This window comes from Loxodonta africana, chromosome 1 (genome assembly GCF_030014295.1).
Source record: "Loxodonta africana isolate mLoxAfr1 chromosome 1, mLoxAfr1.hap2, whole genome shotgun sequence".
In the NCBI taxonomy this organism is placed as follows: Eukaryota; Metazoa; Chordata; class Mammalia; order Proboscidea; family Elephantidae; genus Loxodonta; species Loxodonta africana.
The window spans coordinates 78,021,441-78,045,374 of record NC_087342.1 but is presented as its reverse complement, the minus strand read 5'-3'; the positions used below and the strand labels follow the sequence as shown (position 1 = coordinate 78,045,374).

The following is a 23,934-nucleotide window of genomic DNA, read 5'->3' as shown; positions in this document are numbered from 1 at the left end:
TCCCCATTGAATTCCGTTGGTTTTCAGAGCATAAAAATGGACCCCAAGAGCATTGTTGAAGGTGAGAAAAGCAGGCACAAACCAGCAGGTTGCCCCTTGAGGAGTGTATGTAGAAGAGGCCATGTCCTTTAAGCCATGAAGCACTGTTGAGTAGGGAAGGTGTCAGAAAACCATACCTTTGAGGCACTGCAACTTCACAGATGCATAAACCCAAATAAAGGTGAGAGTGAATGAGACAGGCAGCCTCAGAACTCAGCCCTTCTAATGGCCTGCTCAGGCTTATCTTCCTACACAGGGCGGAAAAGGATACACATTTTTTTCTGTAATTTCCTTGACAAGATAACCACAGAATGAGCCATAGCCGGCCTCAACTGGTTTTAGAAGGTTTTCAATGCCATCTTGACAATTTAACATGGTTAAGTTTTTTTTTTTTTTTAAGCATTAGGCTACTAACCAAAGGGTCAGCAGTTTAAATCCACCAGCCACTCCTTGGAAACCCTATAGGGCAGTTCTACTCTATCCTATACGGTCACTGTGAGTTGGACTCTACTCAACAGCAATGAGTTTACGGTTTTTTTTTTAGCTCAAAAGAAGTGCCTCTGGGTGGAGATTAAACATGCTAATGAAAGAAAATCAAACTCTTCCTCCATCCCACAGAACTGAACCCTTGTCTAAAGAAAATCCAATCGTCTACAAGCTCCGGAAGCCTGCACTAAGGTCCATCGTGAATATTCATGATAAATTCACATTTCCTTGTCTGCTCTCTGTAAAAGCCCACTTCCTCAAGCTGCCTGCAAGCAGTGTTGGAGACACCAGCCCCAACTTTCCTTTCCTTGAGCAACGAAATAAAGGCACCTTTCTGATCTCCCACCTCTGCCTACTGTTTATTGACTGTGACAGTCCCACATAGCAAAACCTGGGGTTTCCATCGGCCAACATGATGACTGAGACAAACATCCTGTTGCTTCCAGTGGATGGGGACACAAGGTGATGCCGCGTGTTACAGAGTAGAACTGCTTCATAGGGTTTTGTTGGCTGTAATCTTGTCGCCAGGACTTTTATTCCGTCGCACTACCACGGAAGAAAGTAGTCCAGACCAAACTTTATAGATGAAAAAACCCAAATGAAAGTGACAACGAAGAGTAAAGGATTTCCTTATCTTCAGATCCTCTCTGCAAGCGTCCACCACCAATCGGGTTGGGGAGCTCCGGGAAAATGGCGGGGTAAACAAGGGAAAAAAGAATTCCCTCTAACCAGGGTCGTAAGAAACCCCAGTGGCTCTTCCCGGTGGACGCGAAGGAAAACCACCGAGTGGAAAAGCCGCCCTCACGCCCCACTTCCTAGAGCTCCCGCGGAAGTGCGTTGTGCGCAGGCTGAGCGACCATGTCCTCCGCACCGACCGGTCGCTTCCGGCCTTTGTGGGTGTCTCTTGGAGGGTTCCGGGGTCCGTAGGGGCGGTAGACCTCAGCCCTTCGCCCTCCCTGGGGCCGCGGGTGAGCCAGCCCGTGTTCCGGGCCAAGAGGAGGGGTAGATGGCGGTGGGACTGCGGTTGCCTGGCGACGGGTTGCTGCGTTCCCACGGCCTGGGCCCCTCAACTCAGTGAGGCCGGTGCGGGGTGGGCTCCGGTCTTCCCCCGCCCAGGTGGGGCCGCAGGACGCTCCCCTCCCGGCAAACCATATCAGAATAGTGTATTCATGAGGGATCCGCCCCGGGTCTCCGCGGACATTACGGGTTGTGCGCCCCATTGCCTCTAGATTTGCCTTGGGCCGTGTACTCTTCGGCTTCTCTAGACGCTTCTAACATTCCTAGCTCACAGACACCGACCGGTGTCCTAGGGAACCTGCCCTGGGCCTGCCTGGCAGCCTTTATTTACGTTTAGAATCATAGAGCGCGACGGCAGAAGAAGGCCTTAAAGAGCAACATCTCCAGCCTTTTCACTTTATCAATGAAGAATGAAGAGAGGAGCATAGAGACTAAGTTACAAAGAAATAAGTTCGTGTGACTCTTCAGCTTTTGGAGCTTCATGGTTTCCCCCAGACAGACGTCTGGGCATTAAAAAAATAAAAAAGGCAACAAACCAGCGTTGCACCAGCCTTTTATTGTGGTTATGTACTTGCCCTAAATGTTTATTTTATACCAATTCGTTTTTCTTTATTTTAGAACTAAGTGGAAATAGGTTTCCTTCTCACTCTTCCATCTTGAAAAGGGGTGAAATAACTTGGCTCTTGGAGCTTTTTACTTAGTCTCTTTATCTTAGCCTATGGTATTTGGAAGTCTTTTCTATCATAGTATTTCCCTGAGTATAATCAATTAACCTAGAGGCAGATTTTCAAGGTTCATATTTAAATTCTTAGAACTAGCAATGTTTGCTTATGATGTAGTTTGTGTTAATAATGATGGCTTGTTTCTCCAGTTCACCCAGGAAGAAATTTTCCAGGGAATATATTGCTTAAAACATTGGTACAGCTTTGACACGGCTATGATGGCAGCTACGTGGACTGTCCCGGCCCCTGCAGACCAGGATGAAGTTTTGGAAGTAAAGATAGAGAAGGAGGAGAAGGAAGAATATAAGTATACCACCAGAAAGGATCAGAGGCTGCAAAAGAACAACTCCCATAGCAGAGAGGTCTTCCGACAGTACTTTAGGCAGTTCTGCTACCAGGAAACATCTGGACCCCGTGAGGCTTTGTGCCAGCTCCAAGAACTTTGCCATCAGTGGCTGAGGCCAGAGACCCACACCAAAGAGCAGATTCTGGAGTTGCTGGTGTTGGAGCAGTTCCTGAGCATCCTGCCTGAGGAGCTCCAGGCCTGGGTGCGGGAGCAGCATCCGGAGAGTGGAGAGGAGGCAGTGATTGTGCTGGAGGATTTAGAGAGAGAGCTGGATGAGCCAGGAGAGCAGGTGAGAAATAAGATGTGGTTTCTGTTTGAGAAAAGATAAATTGTGGACATCTATTTCACAGAGCCTCAACTCCATTAAAGGATTAAAAGATGTTGAAGTTAAAGTCACTATTTCTGGGGGCTGAGATGTAGCAGCAGAGGGGAAAGTTGGTGGAGAGGGGCAGGGTGGGGGACTCATGCTTCTTTGCGTAGCAGAGGCCTAGTTAGGTTGGAAAGCTGAGTTGTGAGTAGAAGAGTTGAAAGTAGAGTCCAGGACCTTGAATATCAGCCTCTGGAATTTAGATTTTATTCTGTAGGAAAGAGGTTCTTAACCTTTCTCCTTGCATGTAAATAAGCTTTACTAACTCCAAGATGTAAAAGAGAACCAAATTATGTAGGACCTTTTTTTGTTTTAACATTGGTAAAAGACAGTGGTTCTCAAACAGTGACAATTTTTTACCCCTCAGGGCATATGGCAATGTCCTAAGATATTTTTGGTTGTCATAAGTGAGAGGTGCTATTGGCATCTAGCATGTAGGGGCCAGGGATGCTGCCAAACATCCTACAGTGCACACAGGACAGTCCCATACAACAAAGAATTATCCAACCCAGAGTGTGGATAGAACCAAGATTAGGAAATATTGGCATAAGGCATATGAAACAGTTAAATAAAAAACAGTAAGATAGGATGTGTAATCTAGCATTGGGGTACAAAATAGACTGCAGAAAGAAGGTGTATGTGGCAAGAATTTCTAAGTTTGAAATAGAGCCATGAAAGAGTAACTACAAAGGATGAGACATGTCTTAGGTGATAAATTAACTAGAAATGATGACAGATTAGATGTATAATGAAGAAAGAATAAACGGAGAATTCATTACTGAGCAAAATCTTTTTTGGGCTAAGCATCAGAGATTTCAAGTTTGAAAGACTAGTGTAATGGAGACACTCCTAACAAAGACTGTAGGGGAAGATGGATTGGGGAACAGTTCGTTCATTCAGCAAATATTCACTTAAAGTCTGTTTTGCACCAGTCATCCATGTAGGCACTGGGGATGCAACCGTGAACAAAGCATAGAAGGTTTCAGCTCTCCTGTATAGTCTACTGAGGAGAGACAGACAGGAAACAAAATAACAAACATACAATATGTCAGTGGTAGTAAATTCTATGAAAACAACAATAAAGCAGGGTAAAGAAAGAGTGACCATAGGACAGGTTATACTATTTTTGATAGAACGGTCAGGGAAGGCTTGACATTTGGGGCAGGTAAGGTGACACTTGCAGTAGTGTCTGAATTAAAAGAGCAAGCCATGCAGTGGTCTAGGATAAGAGCATTCAGGCAGAGAGAATAGTAAATGGAAAGGTCTGAAGGTGAAGATTTGCTTGTCATGGTAGAAGAACAGCAAGGAGGAGATGGAGTCAAATAGGTATTGGAATCAAATCATGTAGGAACTTTCGGCCATTATAAAGATGTTGAATTTTATTCTAAGTAAAGTGGAAAGTCATTGGAGAGTTTTGAGAGGAGAAGAGAGAGAATCTGACTTAAGTTTTAAAATAATCATCCTCAATGCTATGCTGAGGAAGTTCTATAGTGGGGAAGGGGAGGGCAGGGAAATATAGGGTCAAATGTAGAAGCAGGGAGAGCAGTTTGGGAGGATAGAGCCATAACCAGTAATCCAGGGAAGAGATATTGGTGGCTTTTTTTTTTTTTTTAGAATAGTAGCAGTGGAAGTGGTGAGTTGTGATTGGACTGTGGATGTATTTTGAAGGTAGAGCTTGATAGCATTTGCTTTTATGTAGTATGTAGTTCCTGGATGTGAGAGAAAGTGAGCGGTTAAGGATTATGCCAAACTTTTTGGTCTCGACATCAGGTAGAATGGATTTGTCAGTCACAGATTGGGAGAGAAGTAGGCTTGGGGTGGAGGGACTGGAATCAAGAGTTGGGTTTCAGATAAGTTAATTTTGAGAGGTCCATTAGAACTCAAAGGAGCCCTGGTTTTGCAGTGGTTAAAAATGATCGACTGCTAACTGAAAGGCCAGCAGTTTGAAACCACGAGCAGCTCCATGGGAGAATGTTGTGGCATTTGGCTTCCGTAGAGATTTACAGCCTTGGAAACTCTATGGGGTCGCTATGAGTCGGAATCGACTTGATGGCAGTGGGCTTTTTTTTTTTTTTTTTTAAATCCAAGTGGAGAAGTTGAGCAAGCAAGTAGGTATTATGAGTTAGAATTCAATGGAGATGTCTGCGCTAAAAATATAAAATTGGGAACTGCATTAAAGCCATGACCCAGGATGAGATCATCAGAGTAACCAGCAATGAAAACTGAAGAGACTCAGGTGCAGGCAAAAATGTTGAGTTTATATTGCCAACCTGCCATCTCTTTGAAGCATGCCAGGGGCAGCTAATAGAGTTGACAGCTTGATTTCTAAGGCCCAGCCAGAGATTCAGGGATAAAAGGCACGGCTCACTGTACTGGCTTTTTTTTTTTTTTTTTCCTTGAGGTATCAAAACATCTATTTCTGTACATCTGAGATAACATTCTGCTGATTCTGTTTCCTAGTCTGGAAAAAAAAAAAAAAAAAGCAGAGGTTAAAAAGTGAAAATGTGTCAAGGACATAGAGGCAGTGTATGGCAATGACCTCTGGCTTAAACATTTAGCCATTGAGTGGGTCGGGGGGAGGAGTCATTTGGAGGGCCTGCTGTATGCTAAGGCCCTGTTCTTCATGCTTCACATACATGGTGTGTTAAAATGTCAGACAGATTATGTAACTAGTCCAGAACTACTAAACTAAGAGACAAAGTAACTAGAGTGAATCCAGATCCCAGCTTTTCACAGTACCATTCTGGGGAGACCTATTATTTTTAAATGCAAGAGGGAATGGGCCCATGGAGGAATGGGAGTCACAGAGGGGCTGAAATTGCTGAATAAAGAGTTTATTGCGGGAACAAGAGTCAGAGGGAAGTTGAAAGGGGTGGGATTGAAGGCACATGTAAAGTGAGCCTTGAAAATAAGAAGGGAAGGAAAGGAGATGAAGGTAGTGATGGGTAAAGTGAAGAATGAATGAAGAAGTAAACTCTGGGCAATTGTTAGGTCAGATAAGTAAGAAATAAGATCATTTTCCCAGAGAAAAGTGGGATGAGGGCCTCAGAAGAGTGGAGACATTGGGAATAGTTTCTGGGAGTGAATAAAGAAGAGATTTCTCTCCTTCATGTTTCCTTTCTTCTTCAACCTCTTTCTTTTCTTTTTCTTTCTCCTTTGTTCCCTTCTCCTTCTTTATCATTTCTCCATCATTTCCCTTTACTTAGCCCCTTCCCTGTTCTTTCAATTTTATTTTTCCCTTCTTTCTGCCTGTTTTTACCTCCTTTTCCTTCTTTTTCCCTTTGCTTTCTCCACTTCTGTGAGCATAAGACAAACATATAAAAGTGGGACAACTAACATACGTTAGAATGTAAGAATAGGAGAACTTGCTTCCAGCTAGGGAAGGGAGGATTCTTCAGAGGAGGCAGCTTTTATGTTGACCTTGAAGTATGAGTAGGATTATGACAGGCTGATTTCTGGGAGGGAGATCATTCCAAGCTTCAGAGAGCTGGGTATGGGCCTTTCTCCCCACTGCCATGAATAGGATACCTTTTGTTTTCTGTTATCCAGGGGACTCTCTCAGTTATATCTCATTTTCCTCAGGTCTCAGTCCACATGGAGGAACAGGAAATGTTCTTGCAGGAGATGGCACCTCCAGGAACAGAACAAGAACCCAGCATGTCCCTTCAGTCCGTGAAAGCTAAACTAAAGCGTGACTGTCCAGAACCTGAAGTCCAACAGGAACAAGGTAAAGAAGAAAGATGTATCTTGAGAAGAAGGGGAAGACAGGGTTAACAGGGCATTTTGGGCTCTTTTGTAGCCAACACTCTCTCTGATCATTAAAGACCTCTCTAGATTCTCACGGCACTGGGTTTGGTTTGGTGTTTTTTAGATTCTCAGCCTGGTGTGCCACTCTTAAAATATTCTTCAAAAAGACTATATTCTTCTTTCTCTTTGTACTTACAGTTTTCCAAATAGTGGTTGTGTTTTGTTTGATTTAATATTAATTCCTGTTACTGTTATCTTCCTTTGCACTGACCTCCCTGCTATTGCTAGCCCTTATCCTACCAGACATTACCACTATCTTCCCCTTTGACTATATCCCTCCTCCTCAATTAAAAAGCCTTTGCCCATGATATATGCAACTAACTCTCAGATGGCGTAGGGGGAAAAAATTGTGTACACCTATAAAGAGAAGGAATAATAAAATAGATATGGCAAAACTCTGAAAGGTAGTGAATGGGTAAAGACCCTGTACCTTCCTTATCACTATTTTCTCTATTTTTTTTTCTTTTTCATTTAGTTTATTTACATAGGTATACATTCAATGGTTCAAAAACAAAAATTTATGTTATCCAGTGAAAAATTTCCATTTCATACAATTCCCCAGCCATCTGCTTTCATCCCCCTACTGTGAAACAGGTTGTCACTATTATTAGTTTCTTGTGTGTTCTTCCAGAGATTTTTTTTAATGTAAATACATTTTCCATATTCAGAGACATATTTTTCTTCTCTTTTTCACTCAGACGGTAACTCTTTTATTTATTAAATTTTTTTTTTTAATTTTGTGCTTTAAGTGAAGGTTTACAAATCAAGTCAGTCTCTCATACAAAAATTTATATGCACCTTGCTATATACTCCTGATTGCTCTCCCCCTAATAAGACAGCCCACTGCTTCCCTCCACTCTCTCTATTCATGTCCGTTCCACCAGCTTCTAAACCCCTCTGCCCTGTTATCTCCCCACCAGATAGGAGATGTCCACATAGTCTCAAGTGTCTACTTGATCCTAGAAGCTCATTCTTCACCAGCATCTTTTTCTATCCCATTGTCCAGGCCTATCCCTGTCTGAAGAGTTGGCTTCGGGAATGGTTCCTGTCTTGGGCTAACAGAAGGTCCGGGGGCCATGACCACTGGGGTGCTTCTAGTCTCAGTCAGACCATTAAGTGTGGTCTTTGTATGAGAATTTGGGGTCTGCATCCCATTGCTCTCGGGCTCTTTCAGAGGTTCTCTGTTACGTTCCCTGTCAGGGCAGTCATCGGTTGTAACTGGACACCATCTAGTTCTTCTGGTCTCAGGCTGATGTAGTCTCTGGTTTATGGGGCCCTTTCTGTCTTTTATTTTGGATTCTGTCTTTTGTTGTTGTTGCTAGGTACCGTCAAGTTCCGACTCATAGCGACCCTATGCACAACAGAACAAAATACTGCCCGGTCCTGAGCCATCCTTAAAAGTGTTGTTATGCACGAGCTCATTGTTGCAGCCACTGTGTCAGTCCACCTTGTTGAGTGTCTCCCGCTTTTCCACTGACCCTGTACTCTGCCAAGCACGATGTCCTTCTCCAGGGACTGATCTCTCCTGACAACATGTCCAAAGTATGTAAGACGCAGTTTTGCCATCCTTGCCTCCAAGGAGCATTCTGGCTGTACTTCTGAGACAGATTTGTTCGTTCTTTTGGCAGTCCATGATATGTTCAATATTCTTCACCAGCACCACAATTCAAAGGCGTCAGTTCTTCTTTGGTCTTCCTTATTCATTGTCCAGCTTTCACATACATATGATGCAATTGAAAAGACCATGGCTTGGATCAGGCGCACCTTAGTCTTCAAAGTGACATCTTTGCTCTTCAACACTTTGAAGAGGTCTTTTGCAGCAGATTTACCCAATGCAATGTGCCTTTTGATTTCTTGACTGCTGCTTCCATGGCTGTTGATTGTGGATCCAAGTAAAATGAAATCCTTGACAACTTCACTCTTTTCTCCGTTTATCATGATGTTGCTCTCTTGGGCTCGTAATTACCTTGTGTCCTTAGTGTTCTTCATTCTCCTTTGGTCCAGGTCGGTTGAGACCAATTGATGCATCTTAGATGGCCACTTGCTAGTGTTTAAGACCCCAGACGCTGCTCTCCAAAGTGGGATGCAAAATGTTTTCTTGGTAGATTTTATTGTGCCAATTGACTTGGATGTCCCCTGAAACCATGGTCCCCAAACCCCCACCCCTGCTATGCTGGTCTTCAAAGCATTCATTTTATTCAGGAAACTTCTTTGCTTCTGGTTTAGTCCAATTGTGCTGACCTCTCCTGTATTGTGTGTTCTCTTTCCCCTCACCTAAAGTAGTTCTTATCTACTATCTAATTAGTGAATACCCTTCTCTTTCCCTCCCTTCTTCCCTCCCCCTCTCGTAACCATCAAAGAATATTTTCTTCTATGTTTAAACTGTTTCTTGAATTATTGTAATAGTGGTCTTATACAATATTTGTCCTTTTGCTACTGACTAATTTCACTCAGCATAATGCCTTCCAGGTTCCTCCATGTTATGAAATGTTTCACAGATTCATCACTGTTCTTTATCTATGTGTAGTATTCCATTGTGTGAACATACCATAATTTATTTATCTATTCATCCATTGATGGGCACCTTGGTTGCTTCCATCCTTTTGCTTTTGTAAACAGTGCTGCAGTGAACATGGGTGTGCATACATCTGTTCATGTAAAGGCTCTTATTTCTCTAGGATATATTCCAAGGAATGGGATTGCTGGATCCTATGGTAGTTCTATTTTTAGCTTTTTAAGGAAGTGCCAAATTGATTTCCAAAGTGGTTATACCATTTTATGTTTCCACCAGCGGTGTATAAGTGTTCCAGTCTCTCGACAACCTATCCAGCATTTATTATTTTGTATTTTTGGAGTAATGCCAGCCCTGTTGGAGAGAGATGGAATCTCATTGTAGTTTTGATTTGTATTTCTCTAATGGCTAATGATCATGAGCATTTCCGTACGTATATGTTAGCTACCTGAATGTCTTCTTTAGTGAAGTGTCTGTTCATATCTTTTGCCTATTATTTAATTGGGCTGTTTGTCTTTTTGTAGTTGAGTTTTTGCAGTATCATGTAGATATTAGAGATCAGGTGCTGATCGGAAATGTCATAGCTAAAAGCTTTTTCCCAGTCTCTAGGTAATCTTTTACTTTTTTGGTGAAGTCTTTGGATGAGCATAGGTGTTTGATTTTTTAGGAGCTCCCAGTTACCTAGTTTTTCTTCTGCATTGTTAGTAATGTTTTGTATACTCTTTGTGCCATGTATTAGGGCTCATAATGTTCTCCCTATTTTTTTTTCATGATCTTTATCATTCTAGATTTTATATTTAGGTCTTTGATCCGTTTTCAGTTCGTTTTTGTGCATGGTGTGAGGTGTGGGTCTTGTTTCATTTTTTTGCAGATGGATATCCAGTTATGCCAGCACTGTTTGTTAAAAAGACTATCTTTTCCCCGTTTAACTGCTTTGGGGACTTTGTCAAATATCAGCTGCTCATATGTGGATGGATTTATGTCTGAATTCTCAATTCTGTTCCATTGGTCTATGTGTCTGTTGTTGGACCAGTACCAAGCCGTTTTGACTACTGTGGCAGTATAATAGGTTTGAAAATCAGGTAGAGCGAGGCCTCCCACTTTCTTTTTCAGCAATGCTTTGCTTGTCCGGGGCCTCTTTCCCTTCCACCTGAAGTTGTTGATTTGTTTCTCCATCTCATTAAAAAATGTTGTTGGAATTTGGATCAGAATTGCATTGTATCTATAGATCACTTTTGGTAGAATAGACATTTTTACAATGTTAAGTCTTCCTATGCATGAGCAAGGTATGTTTTTCCGCTTATGTAAGTCTCTTTTGGTGTCTTGCAGAAGTGTTTTGTAGTTTTCTTTGTATAAGCCTTTTACATCTCTGGTAAGATTTATTCCTAAATATTTTATCTTCTTGTGGGCTACTGTAAATGGTATTGATTAGGTGATTTCGTCTTCGGTGTTCTATTTGTTGGTGTAGAGGAATCTATTTGTATATTTATTGTATATCCTGATACTCTGGTGAACTCTTCTATTAGTTTCAGTAGTTTTCTTGAGGATTCCTTAGGGTTTTCTGTGTATAAGATTATGTCATATGCAAATAGAGATACTTTTACTTTTTCCTTGCCAGCCTGGATGCCCTTTATTTATGTAGCTGAATTGCTCTGGCTAGGACCTCCAGCACAATGTTGAATAAAAGTGGTAATAAAGGGCATGCTTGTCTGGTTCCTGATCTCAAGGGGAATGCTTTGAGGCTCTCTCCATTTAGGGTGATGTTGGCTATTGGCTTTGTATAAATGCACTTTATTATCTTGAGGGATTTTGCTTCTATTCCTATTTTGCTGAGAGTTTTTATCAGGAATGGGTGTTGAACTTTGTCAAATGCCTTTTCTGCATCAATTGATAAAATGATGTGATTCTTGTCTTTTGTTTTATTTACAGATTGATTACATTAATTGTTTTTCTAGTGTTAAACCATCCCTGCATACCTGGTATGAATCCCACTTGGTCATGGTGAATTATTTTTTTGATATGTTGTTGAATTCTATTGGCTAGAATTTTGTTGAGGATTTTTGCATCTAAATTCATGAGGGATAAATAGGTCTGTAATTTTCTTTTTTTGTGGTGTCTTTTTTTTTTTTTTTTTTACCTGGTTTTGGTATCAGGGATATGGTGGCTTCATAGAATGAGTTAGTATTCCGTCCTTTTCTGTGCTCTGGAATACCTTTAGTAGTAGTGGTGTTAATTCTTCTCTGAAAACTTGGTAGAACTCTGCAGAGAAGCCATCCGGACCAGGGCTCTTTGGGGGGGAGTTTTTTGATTACCTTTTCAATCTATTCTTTTGTTATGGGTCTATTTAGTTGTTCTACTTCTGTTTGTGTTAGTTTAGGTAGGTAGTGTGTTTCTAGGAGTTCATCCATTTCTTCTAGGTTTTCAAAAGTGTTAGGGTACAATTTTTCATAGTAATCTGATAAGATTCTTTTAATTTCAGTTGGATCTGTTGTCATATCACCCATCTCATTTCTTATTTGGGTTATTTGCTTCCTCTCCTGTTTTTCTTTTGTCAGCTTGCCCAATAGTTTATCACCTTTGTTGTTTTTTTCCAAAGAGCCAGCTTTTTGTCTTATTAATTCTTTTCAATTGTTTTTCTGTTTTCTATTTCATTTAGTTCTGCTCTAATTTTTTTAATTTGTTTTCTTCTGGTGCCTGAGGGTTTTTGTTGCTCTCTTTCTATTTGTTCAAGTTGTAGGGATAATTCTTTGATTTTGGCCCTTTCTTCTTTTTGTATATGTGCTTTTATTTTTACAAATTGACCCCTGAGCGCTGCTTTCGCTGTGTCCCAAAGATTGTGATAGGAAGTGTTTTCATTCTCATTGGATTCTATGAATTTCTTTATTCCATCCTTTGTGTCTTCTCTAATCCAGTCTTTTTTCAGCAGGGTATTGTTCAGTTTCCAAGTGTTTGGTTTCTTTTCCCTGCTTTTTCTGTTATTGATTTCCACTTTTATGGCCTTATGGTCAGAGAAGATGTTTTGTAATATTTAATGTTTTGGATTCTGCTAAGGCTTGCTTTATGACCAAATATGTGGTCTATTCTAGAGAATGTTCCATGTGCACTACAAAAGAAAGTATACTTGGCTGCTGTTGGGTGGAGTGTTCTGTACATGTCTATGAGGTCAAGTTGGTTGTGGCATTTAGATCTTCTGTGTCTTTACTGAGCTTCTTTCTGGATGTCCTGTCCTTCACAGAAAGTGGTGTGTTGAAGTCTCCTACTATTATTGTGGAGCTGTCTAGCTCACTTTTCAATGCTGATAGAGTTTGTCTTATGTATCTTGCAGCCCTGTCACTGGGTGCATAAATATTTAATATGGTTATATCCTTCTGGTATATTGTGCCTTTAATCATTATATAGCATTCTTCCTTATCCTTTATGATGGATTTAACTTTAAAGTCTATTTTTTCAGAAACTAATACTACCACTCCTGCTCTTTTTTGATTGTTGTTTGCTTGATATATTTTTTTTCCACCATTTGAGTTTTAGTTTCTTTGTGTCTCTCAAGTTTAAGGTGTGTCTCTTATAGGCAGCATATAGACAGATGGTATTTTTTAATCATTCTGCCACTCTGTCTCTTTCTTGGTGCATTTAGTTCATTTCCGTTCAGTGTAATTATGGATAGGTATGAATTTAGTGCTATCATTTTGATGTCTTTTTTTGTGCGTTGTTGACAGTTTCTTTTCCCCTCTTAATTTTTTGTGCTGAGTAGATTATCTTTATATATTGTCTTTTCCTCATATTTGTTGTTGTTGATTTTGTTTCTGCTGAGTCTCTAGTTTTTTCTTGTATTTTATTTTGATGTGTAGGATAGTTTGTGCCTTTGTGGTTACCTTATTATTTACCCCTGTTTTTCTAAATTGAAACCTAACTTTTATTTCTTTGTATCGCCTTGTCTTCCTCTCCATATGAAAGATCTATGACTATATTTCTTAGTCCCTCTTTATTGTTTTAATGTTGTCTTCTTTTACATAATAACATTGCTGTTTCCCTGTTCTGAGTGTTTTTTTAATCTTGATTTATTTTTGTGATTTCCCTGTCTGGGTCAACATCTGATTGCTCTGCGCAGTGTTCTAGTCTTGGGTTGATACCTGATATTATTGAGTTTCTAACCGAAGAACTCTCTTTAGTATTTCTTTTAGTTTTGGTTTGGTTTTTACGAATTCCCTAAACTACTGTTTATCTGGAAATGTCCTAATTTCACCTTCATATTTGAGAGACAGTTTTGCTCGATGTTTCTTGGCTGGCAATTTTTTTCCTTCAATGTTGCGTATAAGTCATCCCATTGCCTTCCTGCCTGCGTGGTTTCTGCTGAGTTTTTTTCTGCTGAGTAGTCCGAGCTTATTCTTATTGATTGTCCTTTTTAGGTTACTTTTCGTTTATCCCTATCTGCTCTTAAAATTCTCTGTGTTTGGTTTTGGTAAGTTTGATTATAATATGTCTTGGTGACTTTCTCTTAAAATCTACCTTATGTGGAGTTCGAGGAGCATCTTGGATAGATATCTTCTCATCCTTCATAATTTCAGGGAAGTTTTCTGCCAATAAATCTTCAAGAATTCTCTCTGTATTTTCCGTTATCCCTCCCTGTTCTGGTACTTCAGTCACTCGTCAGTTATTTCTCTTGATAGAGTCCCACATGGTTTTTAAGGTTTCTTCATCTTTTTAAATTCTTCTATCTGATTTTTCTTCAAATATATTGGTGCCAAGTGCTTTATCTTCAGAAATTCCACCTTCCACTTGCTCAGTTCTGCTCCTCTGACTTTCTGTTGAGTTGTCTACGTCTGTAATTTTATTGTTAATCTTCTGAATTCTGATTGCTGTCTGTCTATGGATGTTTCCATCTTATTAAATTTTCCATTATGTTCCTGAATAACCTTTCTAATTTCTTCAAGTGCTTTATCTATGTGTTCCTTGGCTTGTTCTGCATATTGCCTGATTTCTTTCCTGATGTCTTGAAGGGTTCTGTATATTAATCCTTTGTATTCTGCCTCTGGTAATTCCAGGAAGGCAGTTTCATCTAGAAGATCCCTTGATTCCTTGTTCTGAGTGCTTGTTGAGGCAATCATGATCTGTTTCTTTCTGTGAGTTGATATTGACTGTTGTCTCTGAACCATCTATAAGTTGCTGTATTAGTTTATTTTATGTTGCTTATTATATCATAACTTCTGTTTTGTTTTGATATGTCCGAATGGGTTGCTTGAGTGAGCTAGCTTGATTATTTTCACCTTTGGAGCTCTGACATCCTGTCCCCAGGTGCCTAGAGCTATTATCAGGTATATCAGTCTAGGAGTCCATTCACTTTTCTTGTATGAATTCAGCTCAGGTGTCCAGGTAGCTGATCGTCAAGTATGCAGTACAGGCTCTCTCCTACAGCCTTAGAGAGCAGGGGTGTTTCGTGTAGGTACTGGTATCTGGTTGCAGCAGGGGGTCACACTCTGAACAAGGCAGGGGGCTGAGAATCGCCCCCCAAGTGTCTCTGAGGAAAGCGTGTTCTGCAGACGGACCATGGGCACCCAATGTTTCTGGTTGTAAGGACTGGGAGGTACCAGTTATCCTTGGACCCCTGTCGCAGGTGGCTGGGTGACCTGAGTAGAGCCACCAGTCCTTAGGCCCCTGATGTAGGTAGGTGAGGACCCTGTTTAATAGGCAAAACAGTGTCACACATCAAACAGCCACCTCTCCACTGCACAGGTGAAACGGTTATAGTCTACCAACAATGGCCTATTCTCCTGAAATAGGCCCACAGAAGTCCATGCAGAAGTAAAGGTACTGAAAGTCCATGGACTGTTTATGCCTGGACAGGAGCCGCTTCTGTCCTAAGCTCCCCAGGTTAGTAGACCTGGCAAATTTTCTTTTCCCCCAATTACGAATTTATTCCTTCTCCAGGGCCTGGAGGATGACTCTAGGCACTCAACAGGGCCTATCTCAGGCCTGGGGAAATCAAGAGCTGCTGAAGCTGGCTTGGGGGTGGGGGGTGCACTAAAATATACACAGGTACTTTTTTTTTTTTTTTTTACTTAGCTTTTGCTGAGAGTGCCATTCTTTTCTGGTTCCAGAGGTGTGAGTAGGCTGTGTGGCTGGCTGCTTCTCCCTGAGGAAGCTGCAGCCGAACGCTAGTATCAGCCTGCTGCAGCCCCTCCCAGGAATGGTGCCTGAGGGCTCCCAGCGATTCAGGTCCCGTAACTCCTCTCTGCTTCTGAACCATCTGTTCCTCTTTCTGCCCCTCAGTTCGTTTTCTAACCTTGCCTTTGATGTCCAGGGCTCCTAGCTTGTCATAAATATATCCGTTTCACTTGTTTTTTCAGGTCTTTATTCTAAGAGGACTCACCAGGAGCGTCTGTCTATTCCGCCATCTTGGCCCCACCTCCTTAAATTGTGTTTTAAATGAAGGTTTACAGAGCAAATTAGCTTCTCATTAAACAATACACATATTGTTTTGTGACATTAGTTGTCAACCCCATGACATGTCAACACTCTCCCCTTCTTGACCCTGGGTTCCCCATTTCCATTCATCCAGCTTTCCTGTCCTCTCCTGCCTCCTCATCCTTGCCTTTGCGCTGGTATGCCCATTTAGTGGTTGAGTTACATGTACTATTGTTTGTTTTATGGGCCTGTCCAGTCTTTGGCTGAAGGGTGACCCTCAGGAGTAACTTCAGTACTGAGTTAAAAGGGTATTAGGGGGGTATACTCTCAGGGTTTCTCCAGTCTCTGTCATACCAGTAAGTTTGGTCTTTTTGTGTGTTTGAATTTTGTTCTACATTTTTCTCCAGCACTGCCTGAGACCCTCTATTTTGATCCTTGTCAGGACAGTCAGTGGCAGTAGCCGGACACCATCTAGTTGTGCTGGGCTCAGTCTGGTAGCACATTTTATTTTTAACAGCTTTCTTAGTATTAAAGTGTTTGGATGTACAACACAATTACCTTAGCCAGTCCCCTGCAGTGACATTTGTCTAAAGTGTTTTCCTATTATAAATAGTACTTCTGTGAATAACCATGTATGTGAGTATATCTGTAGCATAAATTCCTATAGTGGAATTATTAGGTCAAAGAATGTATACGTTTGTAATTTGATAGATATTGTCAAATTACCCCCATAGAGATTTATAATGTATATTCCTACCAACTATATCCATTTTATATATACAATGTAATATCAAATTAATTATGCAAATCCAATGGTGAAAAATTATATCTCAGTATTGTTTAAATTTTCCCTTGTGGTGACATGGAGCATCTGATGTTTAAGAGCTTTTGTATTTCCTTTCCTGGAAACTGTCAATTTTTCCTTTGCCCACTTTCTCTTGGGTTGTTGATCTATTCCTTAACGATTGTTGGAGTACTGTATATATTAGGTCCACTTTTATAGTCATACAGAAAGTCTAGGTTATTACTTTATGTTTTTCATTTGAAAATTTTCATCGTTCTCTAATGAGGCTGCTGTTTGCTGTCACAGGCAGCTGGGTAACATTTGTGATTCCTTTGTAGTTTCAGATGTTGAGACTGAAAATGAGTACAGGAATTTAATTCTAAAGCATGAAGTTTCTGAAGAAGTGGAACCGTATGGGGATATATCAAACAGATTTGAAAGTGAGATGGCTGCTGGGTTCGGGGAAACCCATGAACCTGAAGAAAAACTAGAAAATCCTTCTGGATACTCGCAGGAAGATAAACAGCCCACATGTGATGAGAATGGAGTAAATTTGACTGAGAACTCAGATCTTACTGAACAACAGAGAATCTGTCCAGGAGAAAAACGTTATGAGTGTGACAGTTGTGGAAAAGCCTTCAGTGAGCACTCACGCCTCATAGAACATCAGAGGATCCATACTGGAGACAGACCCTACAAATGTGAAGAATGTGGAAAAACTTTTCGTGGCAGAACTGTGCTTGTTCGGCACAAAATAATACATACTGGAGAGAAACCGTATAAATGTAATGAGTGTGGCAAAGTTTTTGGCCGTTGGTCAGCTCTTAATCAACATCAGAGACTTCACACAGGAGAGAAACACTACCACTGTAATGAGTGTGGCAAAGCCTTTAGCCAGAAAGCAGGCCTCTTTCACCATCTCAAGATCCACACAAGAGACAAACCTTATCAGTGTACTCATTGTAATAAAAGTTTTAGTCGGCGTTCAGTACTTATTCAGCATCAAGGAGTTCACACGGGGGCAAAACCCTATGAGTGCAGTGAGTGTGGGAAAGCCTTTGTTTATAACTCATCTCTTGTTTCCCATCAGGAGGTCCACCATAAGGAAAAATGCTGTCAGTGTAAGGAATGTGGGAAATCCTTCAGCCAGAGTGGCCTTATTCAGCATCAGAGAATCCACACTGGGGAGAAACCCTACAAATGTGACGTATGTGGGAAAGCCTTTATTCGGAGGACAAGCCTTATAGAACATCCACAAATTCACACTGGAGAGAGACCCTATAAATGTGTTAAGTGTGGGAAGTCTTTCGCTCAAAGATCAGTCCTCACTGAACACCAGAGAATCCACACTGGAAAGAGGCCTTACAAGTGTTATGAGTGTGGGAATGCCTTCCAAGGAATCACCAGCCTCATTCAGCATCAGAGAATCCACACCGGGGAGAAACCATACCAATGTGAAGACTGTGGCAAAGTCTTCAGACAGAGGTCAGATCTTAGTAAACACCAGAGAATCCATAGTAGGGGTGGTCCGTGTAAATGTAAAGAGTGTGGGAAATCCTTCAGGCAGAACTCAACTCTTATTCAACATCAGGCTATCCACAAAGGAGAGAAATCTGTTCCTGTGTGATGATTGCAGGGAAGCTGTCTCACACAGGGCAGGCTGGAGAGAAAATACTAGCCTTGTAATGATTTGGAGCAAAACATCAGTCATTTTTGCTATAAGGAAACCTCAGATATTTCATAAAGAACCACTACATGCTGCTCATTTTATTAGTGCTGTGGGGAACCAGAAGCATAACACCAGATTCCTTTTCTGACACAGTTTGCAACCTAGTTTAAAATACATAAGCTCCACATATTTAGTTAAATGAGAATAAAGGACAATACAGGTGATACTCAAAGTAGTATAGGATTAAAGGGCACTTGATGGGCAGTAAGTGCTATACATTCTACAGGACAGACACCAATTTTGCCCAGGGTAGTCAGGAAAGATTGTATTAAAGAAAAGAGTTTAATGGGCAGATTTGGAAGGCAAAAGGGAGAAAACATTAGGATGAAATATAACCAGTGGCAAAAGTGCAATGTGGTTTGGAAGCATCAGTGACAAGATTAATCTACCTAAAGTAGAGATTGCAAATTGGGAAATTGATACCATTAAAGTTGGAAACATAGCTTGAGGACAGACTGTGGGAGGTCAATAATTTCCTTCAATACTGTAAAGAGCTTTGACAGTTATAAAGTATTTTGCTCATTTAATTCCTAAAATGCCTCTGTAACTTGAAATTATTCTTCACTGACAAATGAAGATACTCATGGAGATGGTGACATGGCTTTATAGCTATCACACAAAGGAAGAGACCAGCAACTGAAATGGAAGTCTCTAACTTCAAGTCTTGGAAACCCTGGTGGCGTAGTGGTTAAGAGCTATGGCTCCTAACCAAAAGGTTGGCAGTTCAAGTCCACCAGGTGCTCCTTGGAAACTCTGTGGGACAGTTCTACTCTGTCCTGTAGGGTCGCTATTAGTCGGAATCAACTCGACGGCAGTGGGTTTGTTTTTTGGTTTTAACTTCAAGTCCTGTCCATTAAACCAGTGATTCCCTAACTTTAATGACCATCCACATCATCTGTGGAGCTTGTGTAAAATGCCTGAGTCTCACTCACAGACACTCTGCTTCGATAGGTGTGAGTGGAAGGTATGTGTAAGAATCTTCATTTTCATAACTCCACAGTCACCTGATGTACTCTGAAATTTGAGAAACATTGCATTGAATCACAGCTGCTTTCGCTGTTGTCTGTGAAGGAAGCCTGAGCACAGTCCTGTAAACAAGGAACCACTACAGATCTTAGCACAAGGAAAGCCCTACCGGGGGACATGTGCTACCATCTTTTTAGAATGAAGCAGGGAATTAGATAAGCGTCATGCCTGAAAACTAGGGCCTCAAGATGGTCTTTTGACCTACTCAGGTTTAAGTGTTTCCAAAAACAGACTGACCTACATTCCAGGATTCTCAAAGGTCTTCTCAGTGCAGGCCTTGTTTATTTAGTTGGAGGAATGCTGGTGGTCTTAACAGTTATACTCTTACCCTACCTTTGTTCCTCAACTCTTTCCTTATAGTTATCATTGTGTTCTGAATTTTCTAATAACTGCTATTGAGGACTGCTTTAAATTTTTGGTTCACATACCTTCTGGAGTATGTAAAATATCCCAGAGGTTAATGATTCTACCCCTTGGAGCTTCTGAAAAACAAGTTAACCAACAACTGATCGACTTTTCCTGTATTACTGAGTAAAAATTTCCTCTTTGGATGATGGTTATTTCAGTGTTTAATAGGCAAGCCACATAGAAGTACACATGGTTTGTGTATCTCTTATTTACAGAAATCATTCCTAATCCCTTCTGAGATGTTCTCTTATTTCCTTCCCATTCTATCTTGCCACAGCAAACTCCTCAATTTCTGGGACTACCTCCTCAACCCTGCTTCCACCCAACTCCAGCCCCTTTTCCCTCACCTCTTTCTGATCAGTGGGTTTGAAGTGGTGAGACAGTGACAAAAGGGGATGGGGAGAAAGAAAAAAAGGGTGATTTCCATTCTGCTATATAAGTCCCATTCATAACTACCTTTTTATCCAGCCCTGCATCTTTATTCCATCTTTTTCCCACCTTTGTGACATACTGTACCGTATTTCCCAAGTATCTCTGTCTGTTACCCCTCTATCCATAACCTCCATACAGAACATCAGAATGTCATCACTGGCTTAGAACTAAGAGTCTCTAGTGCTATAGGAATAGATTAGTTCCCAACTTTCTAATTAGTAAGTATGAACATATTTTCCCATATAAATGATAATATTATTAGCTTTATAATTTAGACATACTGTGTGTCAAATTTCAGAGCCCTGGTGGCATAGTGGTTAAAGCACTTAGCTACTAACCGAAAGGTCAGCAGTTCAATCCCACGAGCTGCTCTGCAGAAGAAAGATGTGGCAGTCTGCATCCATAAAGATTTACCACCTTGGAAATCCTATGGGACAGTTTACTTGAAATCAACTTGATGACAGTGGATTTTTTTTTTGGTTTATGTATCAAATTGGCTTTTGGAGTTGAAATTGGTATGACTGTTTCTATATGGAAAAACACTGAGTTGATAGCGTGGAAAAGCAGATGAACAATTGAAAAATAACTCATTTATAAATTGAGAACTGCTTATTTAGACTTTATCATAAGACCAACATTGGGGTTGCACACATAAGGCACTGAGGCAGCTGGGATTAAAAACTAGTCTTTTACCTGGAGAAAACAAGGATCCCTGTCTTAGTTATCTAATACTGCTATAACAGTACTACCATAAATAGATGGCTATTTATTTTTCCCACAGTTTAGGAGGCTAGAAGTCCGAATTCAGGGTACTGGCTCTAGGGGAAGGCTTTCTTTCTGAGCTCTGGAAGAAGGTCCTTATCTCTGTGGGCTTCTGCTCCTGGGAGATCTTCAATGTGGCTGGACATCTCTCTTCCCCCATCTTTGCTTCTACTTACTTGTTTAATCTCTTTTATATCTCAAAAGAGATTGACTCAAGATACACCCTACACTAATACTGTCTCATTAACATAACAAAGACAACCCATTCCCAAATGAGATAACCACAGACATAGAGGTTAGGATTTACAGCACGTATTTTTGGAGGACATAATTCAATCCATAATAATCCTAAAGAGAGCCTAAAGCTCTGTAGCTACATCTATGTGAGGCTTGTTCCCTACTTGTCCTACTCCCACTGCTTACTCTCATGCAAATTCTTATTGAAGGGGACTTTACTTAGTGACGAGACCCTTCGTGAGAATGTCCACCTTACCAAATCGATGCTGTCCATACTCCCCGGCTTATCAGATTTCTCAAACCTGTTACCCAAACTAAAATTACTCTTCATAGTAACCTCAGAGTCTCCCCTTTTAATCTGATTGCTCACTGGAATGCAAACCTTATCTTAACCTTGCTTTCTGTTCCTTTGCATGTCTTGACTTGGAGTCTCTCCAGTTCATCTTCTGCTTAACATATTCTCTCAACACATACATGTACCTCCATCTGCCTACCTAATCTAATTCTCTTAATACCTAATATTACAAAAGGACCATAAAACAAAGACCCAGAACAATGAAATATGCCTATTATATATAAGGATATGATTCATAACTTGTTAAAATGTGGGGATTTTATTCTGGGTGTTTCTTGTGCTTAAATACAGTTGCAATACCAAAAAAAGGTAGAGGGGCATGGAATTTTCAGGTAGACATCAAAAAAGATCAAACTAGTTACCCAGAATAAGGATTACTTATGTAGGGTGAGTAGGAGTTGGAATTGACAGCACGCAACAACAACATATAGTGAAGTAAAGTTATTAATTGGGGCTACATTGGGGACAGAAAAACTGAAGGCCCAGAGGGGCAAGTAGAGGACATGATAGATGTTCGATATGGGATAAGAGTGCTACATTGGGGAGTGTAGTGAACAGAGGAATGCCTTGCAATGAAGTCAAGTGTAAGCCTTTATGGATAAAAGACGTGCTATGACAGGATCTAGGAATCTGGGACCTTTGAAGCAGCTTATCTACATGAATTTTGAAATCATCAGTGATGACAGGAGGCTGAATGGAAAGAGAGTATGAAAGTGAAGCAGGTTTAATGTAGAAGTAACGGCAGTCAATATTAACACAGCAGCCAGATGGGAGTAAACCTCACTTATCAATATGGTTAGGTTCCAAAGACCAGGTTATTATGCAGATTAGTGTGTGAAAATGGATGATGACTTCATCATTACGTAACTGCCAAACCACTAAGAATCATGGCGCAGCCAAGCTGACAACCTTAACCATCAAAACATAACTTTAGCCTCGCACCTTGGCATCTGTTACTGCCAGATGTACATCGTTAATGCACAAAGTAGTCATCTAGTAGATTTTTTACTATAGCCATAAATGCAAAATGTCGAATAACAATATAATAAGTGAGGAGAAGTCATACCGGTGTAACATTCAAATGATGAATCATAAAGCAGCAGCTCAAAAATAGCATTAAGAATGAGAATAAGGTTGACTGGCTTCTGTTTTCTAATTGATTCAGGTTAAACAAGACACTGGGTTTTTAAGGCAAAAAGCACCTGATGAAGTTGGGGGAGACCCAAGTTTTTAAAAGCAGTGAAAAGTGAAGTGAGCTTAAACACAGGCTTTGGATGAAAACAGGTTCCAGAGCGTGCAGTAGAAAGGGACTAATGAAAGATGGGCCCCCAAAAAATTGAATTAAAAAGTTGCTGAAATTTGTGATGTGAGATAAAGCTGATGGAGAAAGAGAATGGGATAGAGCAGAGATCTGAACTGTGGGGTAGAACAGATGTGGAGAGCACAGATAGAAAAACTTGAAAAGCTCTGCACTCCTGTACTTGGTACAGAAGTATCCTCTTTTGTTAATAGCCAGTAGATTATTGATTGTTGTTACAGTAAGAACAAAGCCACCACTATTGGTCATCTTTTGGAATGGTGAAGGATTTGTTAATAATATATTTATTAACTGCTTACGAAGGGCCAGACATAACTAAATGCTTTACTTAATTTATTTTCCTTAAATTATTTCATTTTCAGCTAGAGAAACTGAAATCAATGAATTAAAGCTCCTCAAGGTCACAAGTATGTGGTAGAGCCAAGATTTCAAGCCAAACAGCCTGATTCCAGAGTCCATGCTTTTAACATCTGTAACACACTTCCTCTAATTATTTATTCCAATTGAACAAACTATGTGTTGCAGTGGTATTTAGTGTCTTGAGTACTTACCTGTAGAAAGTTTTCAACTCCTATCACTATTCTCGAAAATATTTTAGAAACCCCAAAGCTCTGGGGTCAAAATACCAAAGGTATCATCACCCTCTCTGCCTACCAAATCTTGAATGAGGATTAGCCATTGTAAACATCAGCCCTAATTCTTGTTCTCTGCACAATGAGGGTGTCCTCAGCAGACATTTTACTTTAAAAATGGGCTCTTTATATGAAAGGATCATCCTCCAGTCTTAGAATGACAATCCACTCTCTGCATTATTTTGGCTGTCATAGATATTTGACTTTTCTAATACAAGTCAACGATTTAGAGATATGTCCCCAAGTGTTAATAACCCATTATATATCTTCAACGAGTTTTTAAAAGTGATTTTACATTTGCAGCCAGTACCACTTCTTGGGTTAAAAACAAAACATAACTATATATTATGTAAAATAGTGGTTTAATTTGCTTAAGATTTGCCTCTTTTATGGCTCAAATGGTGCCCCTCCTGACTTCACAAGGCCGGAATTTATCTGAACAGTGAGTCCTTGTTCAACTTAGGGATAGTTATTTGGTAACCTTATTGTATCCCTTCTCAACTTATATCTGTCCACACTGAAAAGTTCTCATAGCACAGCCACTCCTGCAGTT

At 40.5% G+C, this 23,934-nt stretch overlaps 1 protein-coding gene across 6 annotated transcripts in view; it reads left to right on the top strand.

Annotated features, from left to right (window-relative positions):
* The first annotated feature begins 598 nt into the window (after nt 1-598).
* The window catches only part of ZSCAN12 (zinc finger and SCAN domain containing 12), a 30,877-nt gene continuing 7,541 nt past the window's right edge, over nt 599-23,934 (top strand). For 2 of the 6 annotated variants that reach the window (XR_010321487.1, XM_064282356.1), the window contains exons 1-3: nt 599-2,899; nt 6,560-6,704; nt 16,821-17,967. Coding sequence is in view for 5 of the 6 variants with exons in the window: in XM_064282356.1 (XP_064138426.1) it covers nt 2,363-2,899; nt 6,560-6,704; nt 16,821-17,967 (1,829 nt within the window). In the remaining variant the exon portion in view is untranslated. Of the gene's footprint in view, nt 2,900-6,559; nt 6,705-16,820; nt 19,823-23,934 lie in introns of those variants that run through there. The other 4 variants (XM_064282363.1, XM_064282367.1, XM_064282368.1 and 1 more) reach the window with 4 other exon arrangements.